Here is a 15,014-nt window from a genome sequence, read left to right on the forward strand (position 1 = left end):
TGTCAGCTCTTAGTATTTTATCATTTTAGCTATTTTAATGGATATGTAGTGATATTTCATTATAGTTTTAATTTGCCATTTCCTTATGACCAATCAGTGATGTGCTTGTAATTTACATTTTTTCTTTGATAAAATCTGTGACCAAGTTTTTTGCCTAATAAAAAATATAGTTGTTTTTCTTACTGAGTTGTAATGAGAAATCTTTGTATGTTTTGAATACAAGTCCTTTATCAAAAATGTGTTCTGCACAAATTTTCTCCCAATTTGTGTGGCTTGACTTTACTTTTCTTAACATTATCTTTCAAGTCCAATTTATAATTTTGATGAAGTCCAATTTATCTGTTTTCTCTTGTAAGACTTTCCTTTTTTGTCCTAAAGTCATATTTTTTCTCAAGTTTTCTGTCAAAGTCTTATAGTTTTAGGTTTTACATTTAGTTTAAATAATTTTGATTTTTTTAATAGTGTGAGATTTTTGTTCTTTTTTTGACCATAGATGTTCAGTTGTTCTGACACTATTTGTTGACAAACTATATTTCCACATTTACTATCTTGGCACTATTTTGGCAAATTCAACTAGCCATTTATGTGTGGGTTTCTGAACTCTCAGTTTTGTTTTATTAATAGATATGTATATTCTTACATCAGAATCTTAATTACTGTACCTTTATGGGAAGTCTTAATATCAAGTGGCATGAGTTCTCCAATTTTGCTTAGTTTTCAAAATTCTTCAATATTATATATCATTTGCTGTTTTTGATAAATGCCTTTGTATTTTTACTTTTAAATATATATTATTGATTATGCTATTCAGTTGTCCCAATTTTCAGCCACTGCCTCCCTCCACTCAGTGCCCTTATCGCCTATGGCACTGCCCCCCCCCCCCAAACCCCACCTAAGTTCATGTTCATGGGTCATGCATATAAGTTCTTTGGTTACTCCATTTCTTATATTGTTCTTTACATCCCTGTCTATTGTTTACCTACCAATGTGTACTTCATCATCCCTGCACCTTTTTCCCCGTTCTTTCTCTTCCCCCTTCCAACTGATAGCCCTCCAAATGATCTCCATAGCTATGACTCTTCTTCTGTTCTCCTTCTTTGCTTAGTTTGTTTTTTAAATTCGATTTTTGTTAGTTGCGAATTTATTGCCATTTTAATGTTCATAATTTTGATCTTCTTCTCTTTTCTAAATAAGTACCTTTAACATTTCATATAATAAAGACTTGCTTGGTGATATGAACTCCTTTAGCTTTACCTTTTTCGGTAAGTACTTTATCTGCCCTTCAATTCTAAATGATAGCTTTGCTGGATAGAGTAATCTAGGTTATAGGTCCTTGCTTTACTGTGAATACTTCTTGCCAGTCCCTTCTAGCCTGCAAAATCTCTTTTGAGAAATCAGCTGATAGCCATATGGGAACCCCTATGTAGATAACTTTCTGCTTTTCTCTTGCTGCTTTTAAGATTCTATCTTTATGTTTAACCTTTGGCACTTTAATTATGATGTGTCTTGGAATGGTCCTCTTTGGTTCCATCTTGTTTGGGACTCTCTGTGCTTTCTGGATTATTGTATGCCTATTTCCCTCACCAAATTAGGGAAGTTTTCCTTCATTATTTTTTCAAATAAGCTTTCAATTTCTTGCTCTTCTCTTCTACTTCTAGCACCCCAATGATTCTAATGTTGGTATGTTTCAAGTTGTCCCAGAGACTCCTCAGCCTATCTTCATCTTTTTGAATTCTTTTTTCTTCTTGCTGTTCTGGTTGAATGTTTTCTTTTCTTCTTTATGTTCCAAATCATTGATTTAATCTCAGCTCCATCCACTCCACTGTTGAGTCTCTGTAAATTTTTCTTTGTTTCACTTAGTGTAAACCTTCATTTCTGCCTTGGTCTTTTTTTATGTTGTTGAAGTACCCAATGATTTCCTTAAGCATTTGAATAACCAGTGTTTTGAACTCTACATCTGACGGACTGCTTATCTCCATTTTGTTTAGTTGTTTTTCTAGAGTTTTTTCTGTTCTTTAAGTTGGGCCATGTTTCTTTGTGTCCTTATTTTGGCAGTCTCCCTGTGTTTGTTTCTATGTATTATAGGTAGAGCTGCTTTGACTCTTGGTCTTAGTAGCATGGCCTATTGTAAAAAAGCATGCCAGCAAGTTGCTTGGGGCTGAGCCTTAGGTAATTGACAGAGTGGGGCAACTTGTGTGAACCAGGTTGATGGAGTCTCCAATATGGTGTCGCCCCTCTGTGGTTCTGTGTAGGGGAGGGGTCAGAGAGGGGATGACAGTGCCAATGGCTGGCCTCTGGAGTTTTGCCCAGGTAGAATCTGTCCCCTGGCACTCACTCTGATGCCAGACATTTTAATTTCCCCCCGTATGCCACTCATGCCCTTCCAGCTGCTGCCCTATTGCTGAAGCCCAGAGGGAATGAGTCTGTCCATTCCCTAGTCCGTTGCTGTCCCTTTAAGAGGAGACTCCTGAGATCCCTGTAGTTTCTTCCACCACCAAAAACCCCACTGGTTTTCACAGCCTGTTTATTTTCCTGGAACTGGAACCCTGGTGTGGGTGGTCTGGTGTGGGGCTGGAATCTCTCGCTCCCAAGGTATCCCTCCTGATTTTTGTCCACCACACGTGAGTGTGTGACTGCCCATTTTGTGTCTTCACCCTTCCTACCCATCTGGGTGAATGTGACTTCTTTAATTCCTTAGTTGTCGGACTTCCATACAGCTTGATTTTCCAATGATTCTGGATGATACATGTTTTGTAGTCAAATTGTATTTTTACTGTGGTTGTGCAAGGAGGGAAGCCATGTTTACCTATGCCACAATCTTGACCAGAAGTCTCATTTGCTTTTATATATATTAGAATCAGCTTACCAATTTCTACCAAAAAAAAAAAAAAAGGCTGCTGGATTTTTTAATTGGAATTAAACTGAGTATATAGATCAGTTTATAACATATCTTAATGCTTAAAACTCTTCTAATTTATGAAATATCTATATTCATTTTTAGGTCATCTTTAATTTTTCCCAATTTCTGAAAAAGTAAAATTCCTCTCCCTTTTTATCATTTGTTACTCATTTTTTAACAGCTTTATTGAAATATGATTCACATACCTTACAATTTATCCATTAAATTGTACAATTCAGCAGCTTGTAGTATATTCACAGAGTTGTGAATCCCTCACCACAATTTTAGAATATTTTCATAATGCCAAATAAGAAGTCCCATTACCCATGGTCACCACCTCTTAATACCCCATCCACTTCCAAACGCCCTTTCTGCACACTCTGCTCAAGGAAACCACTAATTTACTTTCTGTCTCTATAGATTTTTCACTCGTGGACATTTCATGTAACTGGAAATAATTCATGGTCCTCTGCAACTGGCCTCTTTCAGTATTGTGTTTTCAGGTTCATTCATGTTGTAGCATGTATCAGCATTTTATTTCTTTTTTTGCCAAATATTATTCTGTTGTATGGATATGTCATATTTTGTTTAAACATTCATAAAAATGTTTCATTTCAGGTTGTAGTAAATTTGTTCTCTCTCTAACATTATTTGAGTATATTAGTTTTTTTCCCTCAATTTCCCTTCATATACCCTAAAGATGACAACTGCAGTTTCATTTTTTAGCCCTTTTAATTTGAAATTAATATGAAATACAAATTTTTAATAGTTATCTAAAATCCTGTACAGCCTCTAGCTTTTTTTTTTAACAAATAAAACTCTCATAATTGATTATTGAGCTTTCTTTTACCCTTTTAAATTTAGAAGCCATATCAAAGCAAATATTTTCAGCCTAGTAAGATATTTTTAGCACTTACTATCTCTAAACCACTATTTGTTGAGAGCTTCTTTTGGAAATGTTTTGTTATAAGGAGATATTTAATTTGAGGAGACGGACTAAATAGGATTATTTAAAAATGTATTAGTGCCCCTTTAATCAAAACTACAGTCTTTCTCCTTCTCAGATCATTATCAGGTAGTATTTTAATAGTAACTAATGTGTGAATAGTATGATTATCTGACCTTTGTTAAAAACTAATTTAAGGGTAGGGTAGAAAAACCATTAGAGATAGGGGAAGGGAGAATATATTTAGGAACTACCATGACAGGTATATTGGTAGTGACTCTCATATGTTAACTTATTTAATTTTTATAGTACTCCCTTGGATAGATATTTTTACTGTATTATAATTTGGAAACTGAAGCTCAAAGAGGTTAAATATTCCAGCTTTAGTAAACAACAATAATTTAGTAAGACATCACTATCAAGTGAGACTCAGATGTACAACATACTGGTTAGACAATTATATAATTTACAAAATGGTCCCCCGATATTTAAATTATCACCTGACATTGCACATAGGTATTAAAAAAATTTTGAATGTAAACTGTGATTGTAAAATAAAATTAAAAAATATCTCAAGTGAGACTCAAGTCAGTCTAATTCTAAAGCCGTTGTTTTTTTTTTTTTTTTTCCCCTTAGTTACTGAATTGTACTTTATATACATAGAGGCCACTAAACCCAGAATCACAAGTGAGTGAAGCAAGTGTATGAATAATACAGGGGTGGTCAAAAGTACCTTTATAGTTGTGCATAAACAAAGTACAGAGTTTATTCTTATATTATTATTTATTAATTTTGTATTATTTCCTGTACAAACAACTGTAAACGTACTTTTGCCTGCCCTGTGTATGTCCTGCTGATATTTCTTTACATAGCCAGTAGCATATCTTTTTTTCTGTACTTTATGACCACATTATAGGGAAAATATATATATATATATGTACATATATATGCTTATTCAAACAAATATATCTGTATATGTACACACATGTTCTAAGCAGGTCTCTGTTTCCTTTATTTTAATAAGTGAGTGTTTTTCAATATAATTAAGTGATAGGGAATTATTAAGGATCTTATATCTTGGCTCTGCTACAGTTTTACTTTGAAACTTCAACAAACTTAAATATCTCCTTTGTTAGGTTGTGCACTGTAGACTTAAATAGTAATGTTATTGTTGTTGTTGTTGTTGTTGTTGTTATTATTACCACACTCATTTTTAACTCTGACTAAAGAATTAAGGAATGAGTCCTGACTGGCATGACTCAGTTGGTTGAGCATTGCCTTGCAAAGTGAAAGGTCACTGGTTCAGTTCCCGGTCAGGGTACATGTTTGGGTGGCAGCTCTAGTCCTTGGGTGGGACGCATGCAAGAGGCAACTGATTGATATTTCTCTGACACATTGATGTTTCTTTCCTTCCATTTATCTCTCCCTTCCCCTAGCTCTAAAAATAAATAAATGAATGAATGAATGAATAAATAAAATCTTTTTTTAAAAAAATCTAGAAAAAGGTTTTAAAAAAGAAATGGGATGAGTGACTGGAAAGGAAGAAATAGCTAATAGCACTTTTATTTTAAACTACCTTTGATTTATTTTTATTTCAGTTTTCTGTTATTTATGTGGAAGTTAACATTTTTCTCTTAAGAATATCTGTTTTAAAAGATTACGGAGCTTTTTTGGATATCTTCATGACTGATGGCTAGATTAAATAAGTCATTTTTGAGCTACCACAATATGACAGAACACAGAACTTTGCAAAGTTCAAAGTGAACTTTAAATATTCAACACTACAGAATTTTGCCTAATTAAAGCTTCTGTTTAATTAAGACAACAATGCATAGTCTTCATTAAAATTAACAGAAAAAAGTTCTTTCTTGGTCCTTGGAGAGGATATTATATGCAGGCCCTGTTGTGTGGGTTGCAAAATGTCACTGAAATTTATATGCATTAGTTGTCTAATTGCAGTAAATGTAGCATGTCCATATAGGTTTAGAGTTAGAAGACTATTTGTTACTTACTGAAAATTATTTGAAACCTCAGTACCCAAAGGCAGCTGTGCCCAGGTCCTTCACCTCTCCCCAGAGATGACTAAGAAGACTGTTGTTGGACCCTGTCTTTCATGGCAGGAGCAGTAAACATGACAGGTTGTTTGGGAGCCATCTGTTTAAAATGGTTGCTGCTTTGTATGCAGCAATAAACTTGAGATCAGTTTTCTGTCTTTTTTATGGTAACAGTCTTATTTGGTGTCACAACAGGTGGAAGTTGATGGGTTGAAACTAAATGTGACCAGCACATGGAACCTGGCTTCACCCTTATTGTCTGTCAACGTTGATGGCACTCAGAGGATGATACAGGTAAATGTTACGATGATTTACTTGGAGGACTCCATTAAGTCAAAAATCCTTATCAGGATCTGTATGGTTAACACCTACAGACATGATACAGAAAAGCTGCATTTTATCCATCTAGTTCATTTTATAGTTGAAAACATTTTTTCTTATTTTAGAGAATCTTTACTCAAGTCTTATTCAGAGAAATCAATGCTTGCTTTTTTCAGGCGATCAAGGAAGGTTAGTGTATTATACTTTGTTATAGATAAAGCATTCTACCCATTTTTCTAAAAATAATAGATTAGTAGTTTTCTTTGTCATTGTAAAATATGACTGACTTTGTTACCTTCCTTTTCTGTGTAATTGAAATTGTGTGTATTAGGTAATCAGAAATGTGAGCTATTCAGGTTGACTTGCCATAACAAGTTGATGCCTTTTAAAAATTTAGTAATATTCATTTGTTAACGTTTATTTCCCCCCCAATACAAAATTTCTTGCTTTAATGAGATGCCTGGAAATGCAGAGTTGATTAAATGTTCTTTGTAATCAGTGACCTCCATTCTAAATTAGGAAGCTATGAAAAGAGATTCTGTGAAAATTCCTTCAGCTCACCTCATAGTTGAGATTTAGGGTTCCAGGAAAAACAAAATGCGATAGAACATGTGGCTGTCACATGCAAATAAAAATCATAAACCCTCCATAGCATTAATTCTCGTTCTTTTTTTATGAAAATAGTTTTAGATATTCTTAACTTGATTTTGCACAGGACACTGATTTTTTAAAACCTAAAGAACTCAAGAGAATCACAGATAGAGACTACTCTGTACCAGGCTCATATGTACCTCTCTTTGTTAGAGATGGTACAGCAGAGGATTCCAGAATCTCTTACTAAATATTTGATGACTAAACCAATTTCCAAGCCAGGTTCAACCTATATGGTCCTAAGAAACAGTAAACTTGCAGTAATGAATCCTACATTTTAACTGTGGTTTTGTAAATTGTGTGTGTGTGGGGGGGGTGCGGGAAGGAGAAAGAAAGGGAGAGAAATATAGATGTGTGAGAGAAACATCAATTAGTTGCCTCTCGTAGGTGTCCCAACTGAGGACCAAGCAAGCAACCTGGGAACTGAACTAGCAACCTCTCGCTTTGTGGGACAACACTCAGCCAACTGAGCCATGCTTTTCAAGACCCAGCATATTTTTTCTCTCATATTTTCTTTTATATTATTTTTTATTTATATTTCTGATTTTAGAGAGAGGGGAAGGAAAGGAGAAAGAGAGGGAGAGACATATTGACTGGCTGCCTTTTGTACACCCCACAACTGGGTACCAAACCTGCTACTCAGGCATGTGCCCTGATTGAGAATTGAACCGGTGACCATTTGGTTTGTGGGACAATGACTCAGGCACACCAGATGGGGCTTCTTTCATATTCTAAGTATAAGGTTAAAGGCTTTAAAACCCTTAAAAAATATCACTGAATAATTTTACATCATTTAAGTCTAGTTAGTGTGTCTTCAAAATGCATGGTTTTTAATACTTTATGTTTCATAGAATATACTCTGCACCGAAGGGTCTGTGGCTCAGGCATTAGTGTGATTTGACCAGGGGCACATAGTATGACCTCTCAATAGTGAGTAGAGAGACATACAAAGTTCTATTGTCCAAATCTTTTTATCATGATATTTTCTGTTTCCTTCTCAATGATTATGCAGATAGATGTCTTAATGGCACTTCTACATGTTGAGTTTCCAGCTAAATTAACACTGGATATGTATTTAGAATAATCCACAGAAGTATTTTTTGGAGCACAGTGATAAGGCCCAGAAAATTCTTTTTTTATTCGTGTAAGTTTTTTACTTAAAAAAATGAATGTGAAATAAATGACATGTCCCCTTGACTTTTTGAAGGAGGTCATGGCTTTCAGTTAAATGCTCTCTCATTAGAAGGCAATAAAGTGGGGGAAGTGAATGGAATACTGAGAAAAAAAAAGTCATTTACCTAAAAAAAAGAAGAAAGTAAGGAAAGTTGTTCCTTATCAGAATAGATGAATTTTACTTACTTTCTATGGGCATTAAAATTCAGTGAGGATTCTTTTTATCTCCTCAAAATGCTAACAGTTATAAGAATAATAACACATAGTGTCTACTGTGTATCACATACAATGCTAAGCACAGTATTCTATTAACTCCTTTCATCTTCATAAAAATTGTATGAAGTATATACTATTATTTATACTGTATTAAATGAGGCATCTGAGGATCAGAGAATGTGAAGTGACTTGTTCAAGGACCCATAGGTAATGGAAGATGGAGCCAGGATTTAAATCCTAGCAGTCTTGCTGACGATTTATTTTGTTAAGCATTATTCTATGCTTAACAAACTAGGAAGAAGCTGAGCAGAAATTTGAACTCTGGAAATGGTTCCCCAGACTTTATGCCTCTAACCACTATGCTATTGGGTTGGTCAAAAAGTTTGTTCAGTTTTTTCCATAAAATGAAAGACACATTTTTCATTGTCACCAATAAATATGTTGACTTGAATATTTTGAGTACCTGTGCCAGCTATCTCCTGCATGGTATAACATTGATTTTTCTCATTTAATATCTCCCTTTGATTGCTATCAACTTCAACTGGTCTACCCAACTATGGAGCATTGTCCAGTGAGAAATATCCAGCATGAAACTTCACAAACCATTTTCAACATGTTTGATCAGTCGCAGTACCGCACAAATCTTTTTTTTTTTTGTTTTGCATTTCAGTTACATTTTTACCTTTCTTGAAACAATAAAGCATAATATGTTGAAAATGTTGCATATTTTCTTCCATCTTCAGCATTAAAATGGCTACACAAAAATTCACCAATTTTGATAATTTTTTTAAATGCATGCTGATAAGGCAGCTGTCACAATACAGCCTAACAAAATTGTTTCAAATGAAGTTAAAGACAGCTAAGTGCTACTAGAGTCATCATACAGAAAAAACCCCCAAAAACAAATGAACTCCCTGGCCGACCCACTGTATAGTACTTTTCAATTTTCCCATAGAGTTCTTCAAGTAATAAATTTACCTCTCATCCATGTTTAAATTAATGATGCTCAAATGTTAGTGTGCTTCCAAATCAACTAGAAGACTTATTAAAACTCAGATTGTTAGACTGACTCACAGAGTTATTCCAGTTTAGTAGGTCTGGCATAGGTGTGCATTTCTAATAGTTCTTAGGGAATGCTGATCCTGCTGGTCCAGGGTCCACAACTTGAGAATCACTGCTTTAAACATTTACAATCAGTCAATAAGCTGGGGAATGATGAGCAAAGGTGAGGTAAGTAGGAGCCAAGTCATTTGAAATCTTGTTAATTACATATTGTTGACTCTGCTTTATCCTTAGGCCAGTGGCACCCATGGGAAAATTTGAACTGAAGGAGTATGTGAACAGAATTGGAGATTAGAACTCTTTTTTTTTGTTGTTGTTGCATTGAGGAGAGTAGATTGAAGAAGAATGAGACTGGAGGCAAAGAGAAGTTAGGAGGTATTGGAGAAACGGATGATAAATCATTTTGTCTGGAAAATATTAGTAGTCAGAATAGAGTTGTGTGTGATGAAGAGATTTGAAAGGACAATAGGAGGAAGAACTGGTAGCTTCACAGTGTTCTTTGCTAATTTCTCTTCTATCTGCCCTTAAACATGGGCAAATCTTCAAGGTTTGTTCTTAACACCTTTCATTCCTCTATGCCAACCTCCTGGGCTCCATTGCCCAAGAGTTTCAGCTCATTACCTCCAAGCAAATAGCTATGAAACTACTACTATGTGTTTGGATTTCTCTTGTACTTGTTTATAGTAAATTTGGAGAACAATAGGATGGATATTACCACAGATAGTTCAAGTGTTTTACAGTAATAACAGCTGTTCTTTTTTCCCTGGATTTTTTGCACATACATTTAAACTTTTTATTATTAAGTGCTTTATACACCCAAAATAGTATGTATTAAGCTCATAAAAGGCAAAGACTAATACAATGAACCTGTGTAGCCACAATCTAGATCACCAATTTTCAACCTTTTTCATCTCTTGACATACATAAACTAACTACTAAAATTCTGTGGCACACCAAAATACATTTTTTGCTAACTTAACAAAAAAAAAAGGTATAGTTTTGATTCATAGACAATGGACAGCTATTGTTGTGTTGGCTGTTGTCATTTTTTTAATTTGACACCGTAGGGGAAAGAGATCAGTGCCCCTGACTAAATAGACAGGTACTGCATGTTTTAAAAAGTCTTATGACACACTGGTTGAAAAATCTCTGATTTAGATTAAAACAGTAAACATCACCAATGCTATTGACTTTTCTTTGAGCAGCCCCTTAACTAAATCCTCCTTCCTCCTGCTCCCAGAAGTAACCACTATTCTAATTTTTAAATTTTCACTCCATTTCTTTTCTTTAGCGATATTTACATGAGCAGCAAAACTATAAACAATACATCATTCAGCTCTTTGTGTTTTTGCGCATCATGTAAGTGGTACCATACTTTCTGTGCTTCTGTGAGTTGCCCCTTCTTCCAGGATTGTTTGTGAGTTTGGTCCATGTTGATTGGCGTAGCTTTAGTTTATTTTCATGCTGTGTGCTATTAAATCATATTAATATACTACATTTATTTATTCTTTCACCTCTAAGTAGACATTTATGTTATTTATTTTATCACAAATAATGCTTTTATGGACATTCATCTAGTATATGTTTCCTCTTGAAATAAACATTTCTCCAAGGAATATGCCAGTAGAATGGCTGGTTGTTGGGAGCAATGCATTCTTTATCCTACACAGTAATACCAAATACTTTTCCCTATGTTACCGTACCAATTTACATGCCTACCAATAGTGATGATGACATTAGTAACACGAATGATAAGCTAGCTTTATTTTATACTTACTATGTCAGGCACTGACTCTTCTCAGCACTTCTCCGTGCTTAACTTACTTAATCCTCACAGCAGTCCAATAACGTGTGTGCTAATGTTTTCCTTCATTTTGTAGTTGGGAAATGGGCTGGTAGGGGATAAGTTGCTTGTCCAAGGCATCTGCTGGTAATTGTAAAAGCCAGAATTTGAACCCAGAAATCAATTACACTTCAGTCCTAGTGAACCCTTGTATCGAGACTAAAATTTTTCCTGACTGGTGGATTTAAATGGTATCTCTTTGTGGTTTTAATGTATACTTCTCTGACTAGTAATGACAATGAGAATTAGAAAATATTTTTATCTATCTGTCTCTTTATTTTAAATACAGTTATTGACAGTCTTGTTTTCTCTTCTGCGAAATGCCTGTTCATGGCTTATGCTCATTTTTAAAAATTGAACGTTTGTCTTTTTATTACTTCATAAAAGTTCTTTATATCTTGTGGATTGTGATCCTTTGGTAGTTATTTGTGTTACAGACAACTCCCAGTTCGTAGCTTGTATTTTTATCTTTTTAATTTAACAAAGTGAAGTTTTAAATCAGAGATTTAATATCAGAATTTTCTCTCCTTTCCTTTATGGTTTGTGTATTATGGACTGGATTGAACAATCCCCTTCTACTCCCAAGCTCATAAAGATACCTACCTATGTTTTCTTCTAAACCTTTTAAATTGTGCTTTTTTCACATTTAAATCCTCAGTCTCCCTGAGATTGATTTTTGTGTATGCTATAAGATTTTTACTTTTTAAAATGGTTAACCCACTGTGCCTACACTACTTACTTATAGCCATGTTTTCTCCCCTTTACTACCTTGCTTCCTTCTCACCTTTCCACCCCCAACATTCTTTAAGTACTTATTGTTTCTGTGGAGTGTTTTTCAATTAAATATAAACAAAGAGTTGACTTTTTCCTTAATACGGAACTGTGGTCATTATATTTGACTTAACAAGCTCTCTGTCAATCACTCTCTGTCATTTTTCACTTATCTCTAGGGAAACCTTAGATACTTAAAATGTGTGTGTGTGTGTGTGTGTGTATGTGTGTGTGTGTGTGTGTGTTTTGCCAGGCTAAGGGTATCAGATGACATTTGAGATACTCCTTAGGAAAGCATGTTCATGAAATGGGAGGTAGATTGGGAAGCATTCAGATAGGGAAGTAATGTCAGCTAAGCATGGGAAAATAGATTGGAGGAGTCAAGTTATTAATGAAAGGCTGATCATATGCCCTAGGGTGGGCAGCATATTCTATTCTGAGCATTAAGGTGGCACTAGTGTGGCAGTGCTTGCAAATTTAAGCAATAAGAGGAGGAGGTCCTGGAAATTTCCAGCCTAGGCTAGAAACCCTCATAGCTTCTGGCAGCTGGAAGTCCAGACTCAGGCGGTGGGGTGACTACGGTGATGACAGTGTGCCTGCCCTGCTGAGTGTTAGTGCGCACACAGGGGGAGGTGGGCAGGGGGTGCTTGCTGGGCTGGAAATCCTGTGGAACAACAAAACTTCTAAGTGGTTTGCTAGGATTGTTTTTGTATTGAAAATTTCTAATTAACACTTTTTTAAAAAGTACTAAAAATAAAGGTTCAAGCTGCCAAATTGGAAAAAAAAAAAAGAGAGAGAGAGAGGCTGTGCTTTTCAATTACCAGTGAAGATACTATTGAAACTTCTTTTGCAGAGGAAAGTAAAGTTAAACAATAACCTCTGATCCCCGTTTCCCCCAGGCCCTGGCAACCAGAATTCTACTTTCTGTCATTATGTGTTTGGCTACTGTAGGTACCTCATATAAGTGGAATCATACAGTATTTGTCCATTTGTGACTGTCTTATTTCACTTAGCATAATGTCTTTAAGCATTATCCGTGTTCTAGCATGTAACAGAATTTCTTTCCTCTTTAAGGCTGAGTAATATTCCATTGCATGTATATACCACAAGTTTTTTATGCATTTATCATCAATGAACATTTGGGTTGCTTCTACTTTTTGGCTGTTATTAATAACATTGTCATGAGCATGGATGTACAGATATCTAAGCCCCTCGTTTTGGGGTGCATACCCAGAAGTGGAGTTGCTAGCTCATGTAGTAATTCTATGTTTAATATTTTGAAAAACTACCATTCTGTTTTCCACAGGAGCTGCACCATTTTACATTCCCATCAGTGATGCACAAGGATTCCAGTTTCTACACATTTTCACCAACACTTATTATTTTCTAGTTGTTGTTGTTGTAGTTGTTGTCTAGCTATTTTTATAATAGCTATTCTAATGGGCATGAATTGGAATCTCACTTTGGAACAGGATTTATTTAGTTACTGAAAAAGCACACAGAGTACTTTCCAATACTTGGCCTTCCTTTTCCTGTTTTATAGTGTAGCCAATTTACTGCATAAATGGAATAGTTTTAGTACAAATAGAAGCAACTTTCTTACAACTGTTTTTTCAAACTCTTCTCTCAACTTATTTTTTCCTCTCCTGCATAAAATCATGTACAATTCTCAGTCTGTACAGTTGCTACCAGGTAATAAGCAAGCAATAGTCTATTTGTGAGAGGGTATGTTTACAAGTCCAGTTCATTGAAATGTCAAAACTTAAAAAGCTTCTAGACTATGAAATTCTATAGGAAAGATGAAACTGTTGCTTTCTTATTTCTTGTTTTGTATCCTCTCCCATGTCTCCCCTGCTATCTGGGGTCTCTGAGTTGCAGTATGGGGTAAAGAGGAGAGGTGTGCAACAGGAAGAACTAGGTTGACCCCGGGAGGTGTTTTCTGTTATTCGTTGTTTTGGGGCTTGGCAAATATCAAAAACTGGCTGGTGTCTTCTAAGATACTTATGTAGATTTGGGGGAATGCTTCACCTGCAGAACCCTTAATGCCGGCTTTGTCTTTTCCAGTTGCCTTCAGCATCCTGATTTTTATCCTTCCAAGTGTTCCTGTTGGGCAGGGTCTCTGACAATGACACAGTCTGCATCTCTTCTGCATAATCCGCGTGTGAGCTACCATAAATAGCTATAGATCCTTGCCCCACCAAACTCTCCTCTTCTTGTTCTGTCACTAAAAGCATTGCTTATCTTCTCTGTGTGTCCTCAAAATCCAGGAGATACCTGGAAAACCAAGTGATTCTCACAAAATCCAACCTCGAATTCTTAGCTTAAGAATTCAACTTCTCTTTTTAATTTCCTAGTGTTTCAGGTGAAAGATGGGCAATTTCTGGTTTTTCAGTTTCTTAGCATGTTCTACCAGGGAGCCTAGTTTAGCATCTTACTTAAGGATAAGTGAATATTAAGTTTTCTTGATGAATCCCTATGACTCCATAAAAAGTAATATGTAATATCTTTATCTGACTAGATGATGGAATACTTGGGGAACACCTTTGCTTTAAAAATTTGCTCCCTATTCATCCAATCAGATCCCACTATGTATTCATTTTCCTAGCTTTTGTTGGGAAACTTCTTAAGGCTAATATTATCCATTAATTTCTTTAAAAAATTGTATTTCGGCAGGTACCATCATTTGGATAATTAACTTTATAGGTTTCTAACTTCTTTTAATTTATTGAAAGAACTCGTTTTGGTTTTGATTTGAGTTTGAATTCTCACCATTTGCTGAGTTTTTGGCCGATGCAGAGGCTCAGTAACTGTGGATGAATGGATAGTCATCCTGTATTTTGTAACTTCACAAATAAATCTGTTCTATCTATACCTTCATTTTAAGATTTAGGTTTTATTTCTTCTAAGCCTTCACCAAATTAAGCCACCTTCATAAGATAGCCTTCTTAGTCATTTTATCAAATCTTTCTAATTCCTGATTTTTCAACATTTGCAAAATCCATCCTCTACTAGGTAACATGGTTGCTAGATCTCTGCAAAGGCAGAATCACCCTGTGAGAGCAAAGGGAAACAAGAGGG

General features: G+C 35.2%; 1 protein-coding gene across 3 annotated transcripts in view; it reads left to right on the forward strand.

Moving 5' to 3' along the window:
- Positions 1 to 15,014, forward strand: part of PCCA (propionyl-CoA carboxylase subunit alpha) — a 409,489-nt gene that overhangs the window by 299,096 nt on the left and 95,379 nt on the right. For all 3 annotated transcript variants that reach the window (XM_054574346.1, XM_054574344.1, XM_054574345.1), the window contains one exon: positions 6,095 to 6,193. In XM_054574346.1, the coding sequence (XP_054430321.1) occupies positions 6,095 to 6,193 (99 nt within the window). The remainder of the gene's footprint in view (positions 1 to 6,094; positions 6,194 to 15,014) is intronic.

Source organism: Pteronotus mesoamericanus, unplaced genomic scaffold, assembly GCF_021234165.1.
Source record: "Pteronotus mesoamericanus isolate MK-2021 breed Mesoamerican mustached bat unplaced genomic scaffold, CSHL_Meso_final contig_26, whole genome shotgun sequence".
NCBI lineage: Eukaryota > Metazoa > Chordata > Mammalia > Chiroptera > Mormoopidae > Pteronotus > Pteronotus mesoamericanus.